The following is a 21,396-nucleotide window of genomic DNA, read 5'->3' on the forward strand; positions in this document are numbered from 1 at the left end:
TAGTAGCTGAAAAGAGCATGAACAGATGTAAAGAGTGATATACGAGAAAAAACGAAAAATATACAGACATATGTATAAGCATATACACATATATATATATATATTATTACATAAGTGTATACACTTATGTACTTACATATAACACTCACATCTGAATAGTTATAAAGAGTATTAGTTTTCTAAACTAATTATTTATAAAAATGAAGTATAATACCTTTAACGAAATAAATTCAGAAATTAGTATAAATGAAGACGTAACCTTTTCAAGTGATGAGACTGTAGACCCAACTTTAATAAAAGGAAGACATATAATACACCACAAGCGGGCAAATGAAAACTTTGCTTTTATTCCAAATGATTTAACTGTAAAAGGAGAAACAGAAAATTTGCAAGAACAACTGTCAGTTCTAGATGACTTCAAAATTATATTGTTTGGATGCATTGGAATAAGAACTTACAAAATATTTTCCTATGTATAAAGAGGAGCGGAAGAGAAATTGAGGGCAAAAAAAAATTAAATAAATGAAATAAAGCAAAACTGAATAAAACAATATATAAAATGCTGCTTACCATATATACGTGCTTCATTTTTTTTTTTTTTTTGTTTAATTTATGTAGTGCGTTTTAATATGTATTTTATTAAACCGATTTTCGTAATGTTCTTATAAGTTTACACATATATATATATATGTTGTATATGTACATTTGTATATTCACATACACATTTATACAGACTTGATGCATGTATTTTTTTCTTTTGCGTACCATATATCATTTTACATTATTCTTTTAACATTCCATTGTTTAACCTTTTAAACAACGGCAAATACTGTTTATTCATACATAAAAAATTATTAAAGAAAAACAAATATGAATGGAATGTGTACCTTTATTATTAACACAAACATATACACAAAAAAAAAAAAAAAAAAAAAAAAAAAAAAGAGCTAATTATTATTAGCTTGTTATTATTTTAAAGAAGAAAAATAAAAAATTATCCCCAATTAAATTTATTAACACTGTCATGAATATCATCGAATAAATCATTAGGATCTTTATATTTCTCATTTTTTACCAAGTAAATTGAATTTTTATTTATTAAATGATCGTTTATAAAGCGGTCTGATACGTTAATAGTTTCTATTTTTTTCGAGTTCAAATCTATACTATTTATATCCATTCTCTCAGTTTCATTTTGTATGCTATTTCTAGGTATATCATCAATTTCATTTTTTACGTGAACTTGTCTCTTCTCAATATTATTATTCACATTTTGCAGTTTAACACACTTTGCATTTTTTGCTCCTTCAGTATTTTGTAATGTTAAAGAATTGTGTAACAATTTGTCGTATTTTATTTTGTTTAATTTTTTATTTATTTTTCTTATGTTTTTGTTTATATTTTTGACATTGTAATTAATAAAATTAGTATTAATTAAATCGTTGTTTTTTAAAACACATTGCTCAAAAGTTCTTTTCTCTTCATTAACAAATTTACTTAATTCATCATCACAAATTATGTAATCCTTATCAAATATTTTATTTTCCAAAATGTTAATATTTTCACTTTTTTCTAATTTTTTAATCTCATTATCATTTTTTAGTATAATCCAACAATGCAACATCATCCTTTCAATTTCAATTTTTTTTACATCTCTTTTTTCAGTAACCTCATTATCATATTTTTTATTACAATCCTCATAATTATTGTTTATTTCCACATTACTACTACACGTTGAATAATTACTATAATTAATTTTATATTTATTAGTTATCATATCTTCAAAATAAGTTTCATCCCCAACAATGCCACTACCTAGGCATAAGGCATGTAATCTGAGTTGATGCCTCCTACCTGTTATTGTTCTTAGTTCACATAGAGTAACTTTCGCATTATTTAAATAACAATGTTTGTACGGATAAATTAGACTATAACAATATTTTCCATTATCATAATAATCATTATAATTATAACATAACTTCATTTTAAACTCATTTTTAATTTTACTTATTGGTGTGTTTACATGCAAAACGTCTAGCGGCAAATGGTCATACAATATAGCTAGATATATTTTGCTTATATTCTTGCATTCTATATTGTAATTTAAAACATTGGAACTTAGTCTATCCTTCGCTATAATTAAAAGACCGCTCGTGGCATAGTCCAGCTGACCACATATTCTACAGGATGAAAAAAAAAAAAAGAAAATACATATAACACAAGACATATAACATATAACAAGTAGCATTTAATATATGGCGCATAATACTCATCATGCAGCAGTTTTCTCATTACACATGACATTTATCATCAACCATTTAACACATTACATGTAATATTAACATCCCGCAGTTTCAAAATTTACAACTCAGAATAATGGGCGTAATAATTATAATACTATATATGTTTCACTATACCTCATAACACCCAAATTTTTCCTTTTTTGTCGAAGTAAAGTTTCTACAGATGGGTACATGCTATCATACTTCCCCTTTTCCAATTTAATATCATATGGTTTATTTAAAACTAGGAAAAAATTATTTTCATATACTATTTTTAAATTGTGTCCTTTGTAACTTTTATATGTGCCAGCATTATTAATAATACCATCCTCCTCCTTCATAATTTTACCCTTCCTTATAACGAACTTATTTTCTAAGGAGCAAAATCCACTTTTTTTAAACAGAAATAAAGCCTTCCCTTCTTTATAATGATTTGATACATTATTTAAAATTCTACTAAAATTCATTTTTCATTTTTTTTTTTTTTAAAAAAGTATCACTCTTTTGGCTATTTTCTGACTTGCTCATATTTTTCACAAAAAAGGGTAAATTTAATTTTTTTTGGAAAAAGGCTCTCCACACTGAACATATATATTTATATATATGCGTATGTATTATGCAAAAATATATTTATTATTATGCGTATATTTATCCGTACAAAATATTCAAACATCTAATGTGTTAAAATAATATTTGTAGCAACGCATGTTCTTATTTTATTTCATTTTAAACTAATTAGTTTCTCCTCCCTTTTTTACGTTCCTTATACATGTAATAAGTTTCATACTTTTTTTTTATTGTATTCTCCTTTTAAATTTATATACCTCGCTGTTTTCTTCTTTTTTTTCTTTTTCCAATCGTACTTTGCACTTCTGCTAAAAGAGGATGTAGAGTTCTATTCGAATTTTACATTACGATTGTCACTCTCCGATAAAATCGCAAAAAATCGCAGCAATTACACATTCGTAATATAAACAAATAAAAAGATTTACTAGTGAAAAAAAAAAATATATGTAAGCAAGAAAATAATGTTACAATATTATTTACTTCTTTAAAAAAAAAAAAAAAAAAAAAAAAAACGTGAAATATTCTCTTTCCTCAATATATAATTTAACGTTAAAAAAAAAGAAAAACATGTAAAGAGTAGCACATAAAAAGATAAACAATACAATTTAAAGATTATGTTTAAAAGCAACAAATTGCTACTTCTTTTTTTCATCTTCTTGAACATTGGAAAAAGTAAAAAGACCAAAAATAATTTATACTACAATTTTCTGGGCTCAGTTAATGAACAGTTAATAAATAATGACTATATTTTTTCCCATCGTAAACAAAAAAATGAAGTAGGTAAAGGTACACCAAAAAATAAACCAGGAACATATTTCTTAAAGTATAGCAACAAAAATACCAATAGATTAAATTATTATAAAACAGTGGGAAGCAACAATGACAAAACGAGCAAAATAAAAAGTACCCTATGTGAAACACGCAACGAAGAAGGTCTTAACAAAGGTAATAATAATGTAAAAAATGTAGAACTAAAAGAGGCATCTTTATCAGATAGAACAGAAATTTTAAGCGAAGAAACCCAAACTATTAACAAGAATGAAGAATTCAAACCTAATATTTTTGATTATGATATTAAAAATCAGTTAGATAAAGAAATAATAGCACGAAAACTAGAAGATCAAAAGAATGAAGTTATAAAAAAAGTAAAATTGCCAATAATAGGAACACAATTGAAACCATCGGGGGGCTTTACAAAAGAAATTTTAAGTATAATAAGAGATAGTAATAACTATATTAATGTAGTTAATGAAGAAATTATAAAAGATAAAATAGATAAAAAAATAAGTGGTAATGATTTATCCTTTTTTGATACAGATGAAACATTAGAACAACATGAGATTAAGTACCTAAATAAAATATATGATAACAACCATGTTTTGAATATTTATAATTTTCTTTTAGTATGGAAAGAAAAAAAGAATCTAGACTTATCTGTCTTTGTTTCCAAAATTACAGAAAATTCGAATCTCCTTCCAGGGGAAAGGACAGTAATTAAATTTTCTGAAGTTGAAAAAGTTGAATTTTTAAAAAAAATTAAAAAAAATAGAAATGTATGTGTAGCTATGATTTTTGTTGACAACAAAAGTAGAAGAAGCGATGAAAAAGCAATTAATCATAACATGTTCCCAATTGGAATCCTTGCACACCCATTAGATATTTCATTATTAGATAAGAGTGGTGAAATATCTGTGTTAAATTTATACCGATTTAAAATTAATAGTTATAATGTTACGAATACTGATTTTCTTGTAAACGCAGAACTTTTTGTTGACAGTAACACATCTTTAAAAAATTCTGAATTAACACAAGAAAATAAGAAAATTATTATAAATATGTATGATAAAATATTAGATCTTAAAATGAGATATAATGAAAAAATTGGAGAAACTACAGAAAATGAAAAATTAAAACACCTTGAGAAAATAATGGAGAGAATTGATGAATATGTTAATGTCCTAAACATAAATAAATCAATTGATTTTAGAGATAATAAACTAAACTTTTATACCTCATTATATTTAGAATACTTTTCCTTTTTACCCTTAGATATACATGCTAATGTACACACAAAATTGCAAATGATGTATACCGACAACACAGAATTGCGTCTGCATAATGTCAAAACATTTCTGATGCAAATTTATGACGACTTAAAAAGCAAGTTAAAAGGCCTTTAGCAAAAAAGAAAAAAATTATTATATTCATTATTATTGCTATAATTGTTATAATATCTATTTAATACTAAAAAAAAAAAAACAATAGACCACTTTTTCGTTGGCTTGCGCCATTGAGCATATGAATACTCTTTCGTAGCTAAGTTTTAATATCTCTTAAATAACCAGTATAACTGATTTATTTTTTATTTTATTTTTTGAATGTCTCATTGTTTTACCTTCATTTCTTTCTTATAATTAAGTTAATGTTACAACGTAAATTATCCAATTTTTAAACTAGGAACCGGTAAAAATTAGGCATGTTCGCACGATTGCACATATATAAATATATAAACAGAAATATATATATATATATAGTTAAGCGTATGTATTAACGTTTTCTGATTTTTTTTCTTAAGCTATTTTTATGGACTTTTCTTTTTTAAATAACTTTTGTGCTGAACTTTTTTTTTAAACTATTTTTACGAAGACCTATTTTTTCAAAGTATATTCATATTAACATTATTTCGTAAGCTATTGATATAATGACATTTTTTTATGCTTCTTGTTAATTTTTTTTTTTTTTTTTCTTGTTTAATTAAGTGTAAATTTTTATTTTCAAAAGGATTTAATACATTTGAAATAAGAAAAAATAACAAAATAAAAAAAAAAAAAAAAAAATCCTTTTTGAAAGTTCTTTTAATTTCAATTAAAGATATTATACGTACGTAGTAGTTTTTACCAGTTCTGAAAATGTAAAAAAGTGCTTTAGATCTTACTTTTTTATAAGAAAAAGGGGCTTGTGTGATACTTACATATGTGTATGTGACACACGACGTTTTTTGAATTATCATTATTTTCTTTAAAGCTATGAGTGGATGAAATTATTTTTGTTTGAAGTACAACTTTTTCGTTATTCATCATATAAGTACAGTTTTTTTTAAAGTTTGAGTTGATGTGCTTATATATTATTTATATGCATACGTATATATATATATATATATATGTACTTAAGTAATTTTTGTTTTTTTTTGTTTTTTATTTTCTCTATTTAAGATTATACCTTATGAACATTTCAGATATAAAATTAAGTTTCCCACAAATATATATTTTTTATAACGGCATTTTTCCGTGTTACCATGAGCTTCATTGTATATGTCCTTTTTTACTTTTTACGTATATTTATTTTCTCCTACACTTTTTTTATTTCTATTTTGTTATTTATAGTATATATGATGATACTGTTTAGTTCATTAGGAATAGAATAAAAAAGTAAACTTTTTTTTCCGTAAAAAATGTAATTCATACTTTAAGTAATTTTATTTTTCGTTAATTTATTTTACATTTTTTATTTTACGTTATTTTATTTTGTTTGTTTGTTTTTTTTTTTTTTTTGTATAAATTAAAAGAATATTGTATGTTCATTAATTATGCATGAACTTCATATTGTTTTATTTTTAATTTATCTTTTAAATACATTTTGCGAAAGATTTTTCTTTAAGATTTGAATATAATAATTTTTTCTTTTTTCTCATCTAAACTACATAAGAATTACTTGTACTACTTGTGCATATATACATTTGTATGCTATTTGTAGGTGTTGATGTTATGAAACGAATATAAACTTAGTTACATATATATATAAGTACATACAAGCATGTAAGGTCCAAATATAATTTTACATATGTACGTAAAATGTGCTTACTTCTGTGGCCTCTAAAACATCATTTCATAAGAGTAGTTGATGTAAAAAAAAAAAAAAAATGCTTATGTAAGAACATTATTTATATAACCGCACCCTTTTATTACTTTCGTGTTTGCTAGTTTGCTTTTTTGTTTGGCTGTTCTTATCATTGCTTATTAATATATACGATACATAGTTCCCGTTATTTCTCAAATGAACATAAAAGGTCAAAAAAAGAAAAAGCCAAAAGGAAAAAAAAAAGGTAACATTTGTTTCTTCAATATACACAATAAAGATAAGGATGAAGTAAACGATAAAGAAGATAAAACGGGGGGAGGTGCTCATAACATTAAGGAAAATAATATAGAGAATGATAAGGGGAAAAAACAACTATTGAATAGTTATGGGTGTGATACATGTGAAATAAATAACTATGTTGAGAAGGAAGAAATAGAGAAAGAAATTAAAAAAAGAGAAGACAACAGACATGTACGTGAAATAACGGAAGGACTAACGAGCAAAACAGAAAAAGAGAGCGTACGTAAAACTAGCATGTACAGTAAAAATAATACGAATGGAATAGAAGTAGGTGTAAAAACGTGCGACAATAATGATGTTAGTAATAATGATATTAATGATAATGATGTTAGTAATAATGATATTAATGATAATGATATTAATGATAATGATGTTAGTAATAATGATATTAATGATAATGATGTTAGTAATAATGATATTAATGATAATGATATTAATGATAATGATATTAATGATAATGATGCCAATGATAATAATGCCAATGATAATAATGCCAATGATAATAATGCCATTGATATTAATAATGATTTGCAACATGGTGAAAGAACAAAAAAACGCAGTTACATGGTGGACGCAAATACCATCAGCGGTTGTCATACTAGTGGGCGTCCGAACGAAAAAAGCGATGAAGAAAAAATTAGGTCTGCTTTAAAAAATGGAAATAAAATAATAAGTAGTGAAAGTAAGTGTAAATTAAAAGAAGAGGATGATGACGTGAAAAATTTTCTCATATTAAGTAGTAAAGAAGATATAGAAGAAAAAACGAATCTTTTATTTCCTAAAATTGACATCGATAATCAGTCTTCCTGGTATGCAGATGGAGCAGAGGATGAATTTGTTAAAGAAGTAAATAAACAAATAGACAAATTTCAAAATAAGTTTAATGATTTATATTTTTTACAAAATATAAGCAATGTTCAAAACTTAAATAATAACTATTCTTCAAATGGGAAGAACAAACAAACAAATAAACAAACAAAAAAAAAAAAAAAAAAAAAAGAGCAGCAAAATGTGCAAGCACAAATAGGTGTCAGTGATGTGGTAAATAATAATTATAGTGTAGTAGGAACAAAGCAAATTTATTTTGAAAAAGAAATCTACCAATTTTCAGATGTACTAATTAAAGGTCATGCGTTCCTTAGTTTAAAAAGAAAAAAAAAGAAAAAGAAAAAAAAAAAAAAAATTAAAATTAGAATCAAAATGAGAACTAAGCATTACAAAATAATGAGCGATTTGTATCAAATAGGAAATGAAGAAAACGCAAGAACAAAAATAAAGAAATACTATATATTTAATTACAATTGTGGTAATACAAAAATTCAATCAATTACAGGATATATCCGATGTTTTAAAACCTATAGCCTATACAAAGAAAATAATAATAATTTGAAAAAGAAATTAATCGAAAAGTATAATTTGCAAGTAGAAACAGTTGACAAGAATTGCTTAAAAAATAAAACGGCAATTTCAGTTTTACTTTGTGTTAATGTGTCTAATTGTTTATCACCCTCTGATTTTTTAGAGTTATTATATCCTTTTGACAATTTCATATTTTTTTTAAAAGTTCTAAACAAAAAAAATAATGAAGAGTATATGATTTATTTCTTAACCTTTAATAAGTATGCTAAAAAGATAATGAAAACGGCAAAATGTATTTCCTATTTTAATATGAAAAAAAAGAAGAGATTAAAAATATATATAGTTAAAGACATTACAATGAATGTTACATCCTGTATAAGTAAGAAGAACAAACGTTTGATCAGTACACACAAGTATTACGAAAAAAAAAAAGAAAAATTTGCAAAATCGAATGTCAAAAATGGTGCAACTCAACGACCTTTTTTAAAAACGAATTTTATTAATGCACTTTATCTTATATCACAAAATAAGTTTCAGTTATCATGTGCAGTGTGCCTAGAACCTTTATATTCGGAGAGCCTAAGTAAAATAATTTCCTACATTTTTAACTTAAATCTTGAAAATCAAAAAAAAAAAATTATTAGGAAAAAAGACCCCTTCAAAAATCAATGTAGTAATAAAAATGATATGACGATTAAAAATAATATTAACGGAAATTATAACAAAGAAGAAGAAAAAAAAAAGAAAATAAAAGATCGTTATGATGATAATGTAGTTGGAGGGATGAAAAATGAATTAGTTAAAAAAGAAAATTTTAACAAAACAAGTATTACAACTACTGTTCCAAACGGAGGTTTTTATGAAGAGTATACATCCATTGACAAATGTGTTACGAATAAGGAAAATAATAGTATATTTAAAAGAGAACAATATTATTTACCCAAAACATTAAACAGTTATACGATGAATGGATATACCCACGACCCGATAATTATTCGTTTTGTTAACAATATGCAAAATAAATATAAAAATCAAATTAAGAAAAAAAAGAAAAATAACAAGAATCAAATATTTAATAATGTTTGTATAAATATTTTATGTAGTCATATATTTCATTCCAACTGTTTGAAAAAATGTTGCTTCACATCCTGTCCCATATGTAGATATAAACAATATAATTATAAAATAGCAAATTGTGATATTTGTGAAAAAAATTATGATGTTAAAATTTGTTTATTTTGTGGTTTTATTGGTTGTTCTGTTAATTATGATAAAATTAATAAATTAAAAAATAAAAAATTAAAAGAAAAAAAAAAACTTTTAAAAAAAAAAAGTGGAATAATAAGAAAGATTATACTCACATTTTTACGAATAGTAAACTTTTTCCCTGAAAAGGACAGTTTTATTTCGGTACCCTCATATTACAATAGGAAAAATGCTCATTATAAAGTGGCTAACATTTCAATGGATGGAGAAGAAAAAGGGGGGGAAAATTGTTGCATATACAATGTCAAAAATGTCGTAGATGAGCAAAATGAAAAACATTATGAAGGGGAAATACTTTTAAACAAAAATGAAATTAATGGTAAACGTGCAGAACGGCAGAACGAACATAATTATTACATAAATCAGGAAGAAGTAAACTTAAGTGAAAAAAAAGAAGTTAACGAAACGTGTAGCTGTAGAGACAAAGTACAATGGTGTGATAATGCCAGATTTAAAAAAAAAAATATAAGAAATGATATATCAATTAGTTTATTAGGATCAAATGAAAATAATGAATGTTCTCCACATTTAAAGAACTTTTTGAAGTATATTTATATTAGTAAATGGGAAAGAAAAAAAAAAAAAAAAAGGAGGGGAAATGTTTCGTCTTACAGTTTTCTTCGCAATTTTAATGGAAATATAGGAGCAAAGGTCCAATGTTTAGGAAGAAATAGGGTAACAGACAAAGTGCGGGAAAAGAAGGAAAAAGAGAGAAAAAAAAAAGAAAAGAGGGGAGGGAATAAAAACAAATCGGGGGAAAATAAAAGAAACGATGGAAAAGCTTATATTCGAAAGAAGTGTGAGCTTACACAAAACAGAAGAAAAAAAATACCGAAAAAACGGAAAAAGGGTTTTGCTTCGTTTAACAAATATGACGTTGTAATAAAAGTAAATAATAGGTATGATGGAAAAAATTATCCAAAAAAAATAAACAAAAAAATTTTTGTAGATCATGCAAAAGGTCATTTTTACGAAACTAATCATAACTATTTTTTTGATATTTCGAAAAATTCAGTGTACGATTATAGCAGTCATCTATATATAAAAAAGTTAATAAATTTAAAAAGTGAAAATAAAGAATTAAAAAAAGTATATTCAGGAAATATATATATGAATGGAAAGGACGGAATTATAGATAAAAAAAATATAATTATGTACATTTACGAATTTAACCAACTATTAAGCGCTTTATTAGAAAGTCAAAGAGATAATTTCTTATCGTGTATATATGAATTGAAATTAAATTATGAAAATATTGATAACGAAAATTTGATTGAAATAAGTAAATGTTTTAACGAAATAAAAAATTTACAACAAGCAAATTATAATTTAAAAACGCAAGTAAGGAAAAAAATGAACATCTATCTTGAAAAACTTAAAACAAATGAAGAACTGCGTAAACAGCTAAAAAATGTAGAAATAATAAATGAAAAATTATGTGAAAATCAGAAGAAAGAAATACATAAGTATGAAGTTAAGACTCAAGAAAAAAAAAAAATTATTAAAGAAAAACAACAAATAATAAGGGAATTAAATCAACAGGTGAATAATTAGCGAGCAAAAAGGAATTACATCAAGCACAGCTCATATCGGGGCATGGCTTGTTGACCAGAATGCGCATCATTGTTTTTTACGTCAGCAGTTGCATGAACCTTCCCGCTTGCGTTTACAAATATGTTTATGTGTATCTTTACGTGTACACATACGTTTATGCGTATGTTTATTCTTACGTCACATTCTTTTTTTTTTTAGATTACGGACCTACGTTTTCACAAACAGGCTACTGCTAAATTTTGCGAGAATGCAGAAATAAAGGTAAAATTAACTTTAAATTATTTTTATGCTTTTGTACTTCATATATATCAAAAATGTGGTATGTATATGCGAAAATGTGTTTGATTTTGTATATTGTGTTAATGAACAACGTGACGACAAACAAATGTTACAGGGCACATGAATATGTTACGCCGGGATATTTACGCGTTTATATGTATATGTACATATATATTTGTATATATGAGTATGCGTATATTTACGTTTACGTATATGTACACGTACATATAAATGTGTACTATTAATTGTACATATTGTATTTTTCCTTTGCAGAATTCATCGTTTATGATAGGAGAAAAAATTACGCAAAAAAGTAGATTTAAAAAACGTTAATAAATTATTAGTAATACGTGAGTTGCTCTTTTTGCTGTGCACTCTATATTTTATACTACGTTTTATTTTTATTTTATTTTTATTTTTTTTTTATTTTTTTTGATTTGTTATGTTTTTTTCTTTTTTTTTGTATGCATGTTGATTTAGTATTTTTTTTTTATTTTTTATGTGTAACCTGATTCTTCAGCATATGTGTATACTTGCATAATTATATGTATGAATGTACACATGTGTTTTGCATATATATATATATATTTCTTTTTTTTTTACAAACTTGTGAATATGCTTACCGATGCATACATTTTCCTCTCGCGTGTATGTTCCTCGTTAACCATTGGGATTTTTATTTAAAAACCAATGAACATTCTTTTTGCGTATTTTTTCCTTCATTTGTTTAAAGCTTTTTTCTTCAAGTAAAATTAAGTTTTTATAAGTTTCACTGAATATTTTGTTTTCAAAAAATAGTGGAAGCAAGTTTTGTATATTGTATTTTTTTAAGTCTAAATTTATATCACCATAATATGACAAATTCATTTTTCCTTTATCCTTTAAATTATTACATATTTCGTTAATCTGCTCTTCAATATGCATATTTAAGGAGGAGTGCATATTATCATTATTTTTTTTAATTAACATATGGAAACATTTTCTTAAAAACTCAGATTCAAATAAATAATTGCCAGGGAAGAACCAGTTAATGTTACATTTCACGGATGTTTGACTAGTCATAGATGATAAAATGATATTAAATATTATATGAATATTAAAACACGTTATATTATAGAAATAAAAATGATATTTATACTTTTCAAAAACGTAATGCCTTAATGCATATTTGTATTTGAAAGGGGACTTTAAGTATGTATATCTGTATTGTTCCCTCGTTCCTCTCTTGACTACTATGTGATTTATTTTGTATTTTAAAATATAGCTGTTTCTCTTTTTATTGTCTGTTCTGCTTTTATTATATTCATTGGAATCTTCAACGGCACCGCTATAACCACCACAGGTTTTGGTACTACTGCTGGTGCTAATACTGCTCTCTGTTGCTGCATTTTTATTACCATCATTTACAAAACTCCTATGGCAGTCCTCATTTATGCCACTTCCAACACCGTCCTGCAGGTTTTCCTTATTATGAAAATTTAAAGGGTTAATAAAATTCAGCACTTTTTGAATGTTCTCGTCAATTTGAACACTATAGTGACTACATGTATTATCTTCTTCTTCTAGTTCATCATTCATGTGATACATAATATTCAAACAACTATAATTGTTATATGTATATATACTATTTTTCAAATTTTCTATCGTTTTTCTCATTTCACTTCTTCTCCTAGTAATATATGTAGCTTTAACATATTTCAGGAAGTAGCCTCCTACCCCCATTTTCAAAAAGGTAGGAGGGGAAAGAAATTATAAATTTATTTTCATAGTTAGTATTTATGTATGTACGCATGTATTTATTTATGTGTGTAAGCATGTATGTAATTATTCATATATATATATATATATATATATATATATATATATATGGGCTTCTATGCGCCTTCTTTAATTGCAAAAAAAAAGTGACACTTTTTTATGAATTTATTTATACACCGCTCGAATGAATTTTTTATATGCATAGCTGATGAACGGAATTTTGAAGTACCAAGGTTACATCATATTAACATGCATTTATGTATTATTTTTATTTTGCAGGGCAAATAGAGAAGTTGCTTATTTTTCCGTATTTTTCGTGTTTTATTTAATTGCAAAAATAAAAAAAAAAAAATAAAAACAAAGCAACGAAAAGCTAAAAAGGCCAAAAAAGAAAAGAATGATAAGGAAATAATTTAATTTATTAGCCCCTATATAATAGCATATATGCAAAAGCAGAAAAAGTATACTAAAATGGTCCTTAAAATGTTCGCCCCAATATGGGCGCACATTAAATGCTAATGTCTTTCTCTTAACATAGGCTACTATTCTTTGGACTTGTCATTTTAAGCCAATTCATGTATGTATATATATATATATTTACATTTATTTTTACGTATACACCTACGTTTATATTTATATGTGCATGCATTACTATTAGGCATACGATACATGGGAAAAGTATTATAAAATAAAAAATAACATCATCATATATGAATTTACAATGGATGCAAATTTAATTGTGTGCAAAAAAAATAAAATAAAATAAAAATAGTAATAATAAAAAAATAAAGTAAAATAAGGTAAAATAAATTAATAGTAAATATTACATTAACAAGTGCACTAATAATAAAATATTCTGAAAATTACCGTATAACATATAGGGAAATTAATTATACGCGCCAACATAAAAAAAGGTAGGAATGTTTGCTAAGAAGCACAACTAACCTTGATGCAAATATTATTTGAATTTTTTGAAATTCATATTTATGTCGGTAGCATTATTAAATAAAAAATTCATGGCATTAGTAAATGCATACATTAAAACGATACATTAACTCCTACATTCGTACGGTTTTTTTTTTTTTTTTTTCTTTTTCTCTTTTACTCTTTTTTTTTTTTCGAATAAAAAATAAAGGTATTCGATTTAAATGTCAAAGAAAAAATATAGACACTGTACACATTTAAATATAAATGCATATTTTCACCTTTGTAATTCCATCATTTTGATATCGTTACTACTATTACTATTCGCATATAATTCTTAACGAGTGTGCTGTTTCTTTAAATTCGAAAAAGGCAAAAGTGCATGTACCTCAAAATATATAGGTCTTCTGGATTTATTCCTCTCTTCCGCACATTATTTTATCTTTTATTTTATTTGTTAGTTTTAATTTTATTTTTTTCCTCGCTTCCTTATTTTCCCATTTACTTTTTCTCTTATCCAAATTTTACACATTTAACCTCTTTCTTCAGTAAGTATATATATTCATTCCCTAACAATCCATAATTACAATTTTACCATTTTTGAAGTGTCGAAAATGATCAAGTATACACTCAATTCAGTCATAGAAAAAAGAGAAAACAAGAATAGAAAACAGTATGACAGTGTTATCGCAGAGACCCTAAAATATTATAAAAATTATAGTGCATTAAATGGTAAGGATTATAACCATATAGCTCAAGATACTGCGGAAGGAGAAACTAAAGATAAGTTAAAAGAAAAATTTAAAGAAGAAAAAGGCAGTAACATTAAATGTAAAGATATAAACGACAACGCAGCTTTTTCATTTTATGAGGAAAATGAAAAGAGTGTATTTTTTAAATTCGATCCTTCTATTCCTAAAGAATTATTAAAAGATAAAATTATAGCTAAGCTGAAACATTACATTAATGAATATGTGTATGAGGTTAAAGAAGAAAAGTATAATGAAATATTATCTTGTCGTGATAAGAAAAATTTATTAAAAAAATATATACAAGAATTAAAAAGAAACAATTTTATCATTTTAGAAAACCTCTTCTTCTTCTTTATCATTAGCAGTGATTATAACGAGTATGCATTAGGTAAAATATTTCATAGTTTGCTACTAGTTTTTAACAAGAAAGAAGAAAAAGATGTTTTGCTTGTTATGTACATGTTCTTAATATTATTAAATGAAAACAATATTAATAAGTGCTTTACTCACATAATCGATTGTCTAATTAATATTTTAAATGCTGATGAATGCACTCTACCTATTGATGAAAAAGATGAAAACGCCCGACTATTTGATCATAAGCCTATGATTCTTAAAACTCATTCATTAAATGAGTACGCAAGGTATTTTTTGTTCCTTTATTTTTATTTTCTCACTCTTATTATTTCGGATCAGCAGGTAGGCATGAGCTTGCATGAGTGAAAGCAATCATTAGACTTCTGCATGCAGTTCGTTTTACTTAACTTTTCCTTTACTAATTTCGTTTTTTGCCTTTACCATTTTATGATTTTTCCCAACGCTCACCGATTTTTCGAAGATCCTACGTCTTTTCCTTTTTCTTCCTCCTTCTCTTCAGTTTACAAACCATGCTGATAAAGTAGTTCGAGTGTGTCTTATTGGATTGTTTGATAGCTGCTGTTCCATAAATTATCTGATGATGAATTTAATTGAAGTAATAATAAGGAGAGTTGAAGAGCATTACATAAACTACCATTATATTATTAGCACATGCCTACTAAAATGCTTATGTAACAAATATAGTAAAATAAAGATCAAGTGCTTAGACACCCTGGCAAAGCTGATTGTGAATACTAACATTAACAGCAATAGTAATAGTAATTCTACAAATTATAGAATTATTGAAATGCTAATTGGCTACAAGGACCCGAATATAGTCCCTATAAAAAGTTTTTACGACAACAATTATGTAAATATAAATTATTTATGCATTTTGTTTAATGATAAAAATGTGAAAGTAAAATTTCATTTTTATTCTTTTCTTTTTATTTTATTATATGAATTTAATGAATCGAACGATTTTATCACCTTTTTATTACCATACCTATTTTCTGCTTGTTTTGATAATTATAAAATATTTAGAGTAGTAGCCTTTTTATATATTCAATTATTATCAAGGAAAAAAAATTATGATTTTCATAAAAATATGAAAGATCAAATTACTTATGAGTTTAACCCTGAATGGTCGTATAAAACATCATTTACTTTACCACTACCACTAACTGAATATTATTTCGTTCGTTCCTGTTCTTATCACAATTCATTTTTAATAAAGCAAAATATGTACAAGTTTAATATATACATACCTTACGATAACAATGGGAGCATCTTCACAGGAGAGAAACACACAAATGGGGGTGAAAAAAGGAAAATTATTAACGAGCAGCAGACATATAACACGCAAAATGGAAATATAGAAAGTAATATTGCACCTTATTCAAATTTTAGTTCTAATAAGATAAGTAAAGAATATTATGAAAAAAATGAAAAAGAATGCAACAATAAATATTACCAAGGTTTACTTCATAATTTTATTAGTAGTAATGTTTATATTTCAAAAATATTAAAAGATAACAAAATAAAAACAATTGATATAACATCAAACGAAATGAATAAAGAGTGCAAGCAGCTGTCTTTTACGCTTTTAAATGTTTACTTTAAATATATGTATAAAAAAAAAGATGAACCATGGAGTAAATTAGAATCATTAGAAATAAGCAAAATTATTTTACTAATCTTTTATTTTATAGAAGATAACGTAACTGAACATATTCCTTCATTTATTTCTTACCTACTTCATTCTTTTGAAAATAAATTAGATGAAGAGCAGTGGTGCATCCATATGAATTCTTTGTACCTAATAGGATCTTATGTCGACCCTTCATATTATTTTTTTTTTTTGGAAAATTATTTGAAAAATGTAATAGATGAAAAGCAAAAACACATTACCCTAACTTGTTTATATATCATGAATACTGTATGTACAGGAACTATAGAAACGTATAAGGATATTAAGCAGAGGGGACTAACTCAATCTAGCATAAAGGACAGCTTCATCAGTGTAGTGAAGAAAATAATAAATTTATTCTTTTCCATACTAAATGAAGAGGAGTATTTGGAAAAGTATATCCTCGTTTTGCAAGTACGAAATGATGCTAAAAATGAGAACCACAAAAAAAAAAAAAAAAAAAGTTATTTCGCATAATTTAACATGAAATAATGTTTGCATCTCTGCATTTTTTCATTTTTTAATTTCTTTTTTTTTTTCTTTCTTTTTTCCATGTGACACGTGGTAGCATTACAACATACTACGTCTACCATGTACTACATAATAAACAATTTTATTTAATATATATCGTTGAAAATTTTTTTTTTATTTCCTTTTTATGCAGATAATTCACACTATATTTAGCAGTGAGTGTGTGTATTTAAAGCTCGATGATAAATATATAACCAAACTGATAATATTACTATACATTATTTTTAACAAAATAAAGAATGTTAGAGATAACCTAGCTAAAACGGAGGACAAAATATGCATAAACAAAAACTGCTACATTTTGGCGAAGGCTTTTGATCTTCATTTTTACATAGAAAGGTAAATACAAAAAAGTAGAATAGTGGATATTATGTTTCATATTAAAAGTACCGTTGAGCGAGCGAACACACCCGTGCACCGAATACATATATATACATATATGCATGTATGCACGTACGTATTTATGTATGAAAATATGTGTGTATGCATGTATGTATATATATTTGTGTACATGTAGATATAACTGCGTATGCTGCAAAAAAAATGTTACAAATGTAACGTGTATATCATATAACGTTAACATCGCATAAGAATGACCTAAAAAAAAATACAGAAGCAAGCAAATATTGCAATAGTGCATAATAAATATAAGACACAACTAATAGCACAGTATTAGCTAGGCTTTCCTCACTTTTCCTCTATTTTCATCATTTTTTTTTTTTTTTTCCTTTTTTCTTTTTTTTCGATTCCAGAATAAAAGGACTAAAAAGCTTCGAGGGCTTAGACTTAAGCAAAGAATCTATAAACATAAAAATAAGTTCAGAAATGATATATGAAGTTTTTAAACTATCAGATGATAACATGGATCAACATAAAATAATTTTAGAGTTACTATCGGATGACATGTTGTATAATACAAACTGTATATACTTCTTAATACAGTATATAATTAAAAGACAAACCTTTTTTTATGATAAACGTTTTTGTTTATTTTTATGTAATGTAATTATAAAAATTCTAAATCTAAATCAAAATGAAGATAATTTAATGAAGATACTAATTTACAACCAAGATTTAGAGCTAAATGATATACATCAAGAGACTATAGGTAAAAACAGAAATAAAGTAAGACATGCATTTCTGGAGCATGTGTCGACTATTTTTATATTATTTATATTTAAAAATATAAACATTTATGAAGACTTTAATAATACAATTGAAACTTGTAAAATGATACTTTACATTTTAATGGAGTTAAAAAAAGCCCATTCCTTTTTATTTTTCATAAAACATACTAGGTAAGCACGGTATCTTAAAAAATTGTTGCGGGATATGTGCTCATACTCGCACGTACATATATATGTATATCGTATATATATACGTATGTATACGTGTCATATGAACCTTCTAACTGTGTACCTAAGTTACAAACATCAGCATTTCAATGTACTTTTTTTTTTTTATTTTGCTATTACATTTTTTTAATTTATTTTGCCTTTTCATCTTTTTACTTTATTTTGCTTTTTCCCTTTTCAAGTCTCCTGAACAAACTGTACGACATAATAGAATGTAGAGAAATAAAGAGCATTTATTTTTGCAAGTATATATCTAGAGATATTTATTTAGATTACGAAAAATACATTAACAATGATGGGGATTTCAGATATTTGGACAATATAAACATAAAAAAAAAAATAGAAATTAGAAATAGGGTAAATTACGAGGTAAATGTTTTATTCTATTTTATAAGTACTTGTATTTATTTAATTTATTATAAATCGTTGTGGTGCTTTTCTATATTGGTAAAAGAACAGAATGAAATGCAAGAAAAGAAAGAGATACATTGCCTTTTTAATTACCTCTTTGGAAACTCACGAAAAAGACTTCTTAACGTTTTCAAAATAAATGAAAAGTGCAATTATTCCTGTTCAAATAAATACAAAATAACAGCTACAGAAATGTTAAAGGATAAAAATTTTTTAGAATTATTTTCTCTTAGGAACAAAATAATAAATGCAAATGATTATAATCAGCTTATTTTAAATATTCACGGGTATTTTAAGCATTCTTTTACCCTTTTAAAAAATGGGAACCTATTTTTATTAAACCCTATTATTCTTAATTATTTCTATGAAATTAACAAAGAGAATTATTTGGAAACATCAATTTATGACACACGTTCAAATTGTAATAATTTTAAAGAAAATAAAAATATAGATGAACAAGCTACAAATAAAGTAGATGAAAAAAAAGATATCGTAAAAAATATGGAGGAATTTCTTAATTCAGATGAGATGAATGATATTATTTGTGTTAAGTATGATCATACAAATATACACGAATATCTCAAAAAGCATGACTTAGTTTTATACATACTACAACACGACATATATCATATTCCTTTTCGAATATTAGAAACAAAGTCCCTAATCATTTTATTATATTCGTCCTTACTATTTTTTGCTGATAAATTTTGTACAATTAATGTGGACAAAATTAGTAATTCTTCCTTTTTGACAACTACTAGTGTTGGCTTATCACACCTATTTTTTTTAAGCCAACAAAATATTAATTCAGATCAGATGATAGCACTATTTAATTTCTTTATTTTGGTTAAGCAAAAAGAAAAGAAGCAAGCCTACGCACGCGCATATATGATGTCGACATATATACATGTATACTCATACATATATATACATATATACCTACATGTATACATATAGACACACCTATACGCATATACATATCTACTTTCAAGCAAATAACTAGCTAACTACTTTACAGCCGCTAAAATATTTTACCCTTACTTTTGCAGTTATACTTAGAAAATGAAGATATTTTAAAAGGGGGCTTAATAAAGAAGAAGGAATTTAAAAACTTAGAACAACACAACAATTTCGATAAGGGAATAGTCTGTACCATTGTGAGTAACATTATCGTTAGTTATGGTAATATATGAAACTCATCATTTATCTGTTGTTCACAAAAGCATATATGTATAACACTGCGTATAGATATGTACAATCTTATATATGCGCCGGTGTTGACATTTTTTTTTTTTTTTTTTTTTTATTTTATTTTACTTCATATATAGAAAATAACATTATGGTTAAAGAACCCCTTTGTGAATGCTTAAATTTTTTGCTAAGTGTTTTGTGTAATAAATATTCAGGTAAATCTTTCTATTTATATTTTAATACAAGAAGGATACAACATAGAAGTGAAATGATTTATCGTTAAGCCTATATTCATATAATTTTATTTTATTTTACTATTTTGAAAAAAATATAAACAATACTTACTAATATTTTATTATTAGACGTCCTGACAAATTTGAAAGATCTATACACCAGAACTCACCATGTTAAAAGATTGGAAGTCTGCAATCATATTATCAATACTTTTTTATAACCGACTGGTATTCCCTCCCCAACAGATTAAATCTTCCTCGTTAATACGTATAAGCACATGTGTATATACGCGTATATATATATATATATATGTATATGTATATATAGTCTACACCTAGGAAGGCCAAGGATACACAAGATGCTATAGTACAAGCAACCAATGTAAAAGGCTCCACTAATTTTGTATACGTTATGTTTAACATAATATACTAAAAATTGTTGTTTTCCTTTTTACATTTTTTATGATTAATACACATCTCTTTATGCTTTACTTTGTATAAGTGCGCTTTAACATTTTATCTTCTTCAGTTATCTTTTTTTTTTTTTTTTTTTTTTTCTTACATCTTTCTACTTGTATTTTGCTTTCCTTTTTGTTATTATTTCTAGGCATACATACATCTATATTATATACATATGTTTCCTTCTTTGGAATTACAAGGACTACATAAACACTGGAAAATAACTACTTAATTTCGTTCTTTGAAAACGTATATTTATGAATACCAAAA

At 25.4% G+C, this 21,396-nt stretch overlaps 6 protein-coding genes across 6 annotated transcripts; 4 read left to right on the forward strand and 2 right to left on the reverse strand.

Annotated features, from left to right (window-relative positions):
• Nucleotides 1–200: 200 nt before the first annotated feature.
• PmUG01_10023000 (conserved Plasmodium protein, unknown function) lies at nt 201–479 on the forward strand (the record flags this gene model as incomplete). Its single annotated transcript, XM_029005414.1, has 1 exon — nt 201–479. The coding sequence occupies one exon, from the start codon at nt 201–203 to the stop codon at nt 477–479; it is 279 nt and encodes a 92-aa protein (XP_028862005.1).
• A 515-nt stretch (nt 480–994) lies between these two features.
• PmUG01_10023100 (ribosomal large subunit pseudouridylate synthase, putative) lies at nt 995–2,749 on the reverse strand (the record flags this gene model as incomplete). The annotated part of the gene is made up of 2 exons (XM_029005415.1): nt 995–2,180; nt 2,418–2,749. 2 exons carry the CDS (start codon nt 2,747–2,749, stop codon nt 995–997), a joined length of 1,518 nt encoding a protein of 505 aa, XP_028862006.1.
• A 714-nt stretch (nt 2,750–3,463) lies between these two features.
• PmUG01_10023200 (conserved Plasmodium protein, unknown function) lies at nt 3,464–5,029 on the forward strand (the record flags this gene model as incomplete). Its single annotated transcript, XM_029005416.1, has 1 exon — nt 3,464–5,029. One exon carries the CDS (start codon nt 3,464–3,466, stop codon nt 5,027–5,029), a length of 1,566 nt encoding a protein of 521 aa, XP_028862007.1.
• Nucleotides 5,030–6,902: 1,873 nt separating this feature from the next.
• On the forward strand, nt 6,903–11,798 carry PmUG01_10023300 (conserved Plasmodium protein, unknown function; the record flags this gene model as incomplete). The annotated part of the gene is made up of 3 exons (XM_029005417.1): nt 6,903–11,174; nt 11,385–11,447; nt 11,739–11,798. 3 exons carry the CDS (start codon nt 6,903–6,905, stop codon nt 11,796–11,798), a joined length of 4,395 nt encoding a protein of 1,464 aa, XP_028862008.1.
• A 327-nt stretch (nt 11,799–12,125) lies between these two features.
• PmUG01_10023400 (conserved Plasmodium protein, unknown function) lies at nt 12,126–13,187 on the reverse strand (the record flags this gene model as incomplete). The annotated part of the gene is made up of 1 exon (XM_029005418.1): nt 12,126–13,187. One exon carries the CDS (start codon nt 13,185–13,187, stop codon nt 12,126–12,128), a length of 1,062 nt encoding a protein of 353 aa, XP_028862009.1.
• A 1,574-nt stretch (nt 13,188–14,761) lies between these two features.
• On the forward strand, nt 14,762–20,888 carry PmUG01_10023500 (conserved Plasmodium protein, unknown function; the record flags this gene model as incomplete). Its single annotated transcript, XM_029005419.1, has 8 exons — nt 14,762–15,598; nt 15,777–17,360; nt 17,611–17,816; nt 18,230–18,775; nt 19,015–20,089; nt 20,293–20,425; nt 20,572–20,649; nt 20,797–20,888. 8 exons carry the CDS (start codon nt 14,762–14,764, stop codon nt 20,886–20,888), a joined length of 4,551 nt encoding a protein of 1,516 aa, XP_028862010.1.
• Nucleotides 20,889–21,396: the final 508 nt, after the last annotated feature.

Source organism: Plasmodium malariae (genome assembly GCF_900090045.1).
Source record: "Plasmodium malariae genome assembly, chromosome: 10".
In the NCBI taxonomy this organism is placed as follows: Eukaryota; Apicomplexa; class Aconoidasida; order Haemosporida; family Plasmodiidae; genus Plasmodium; species Plasmodium malariae.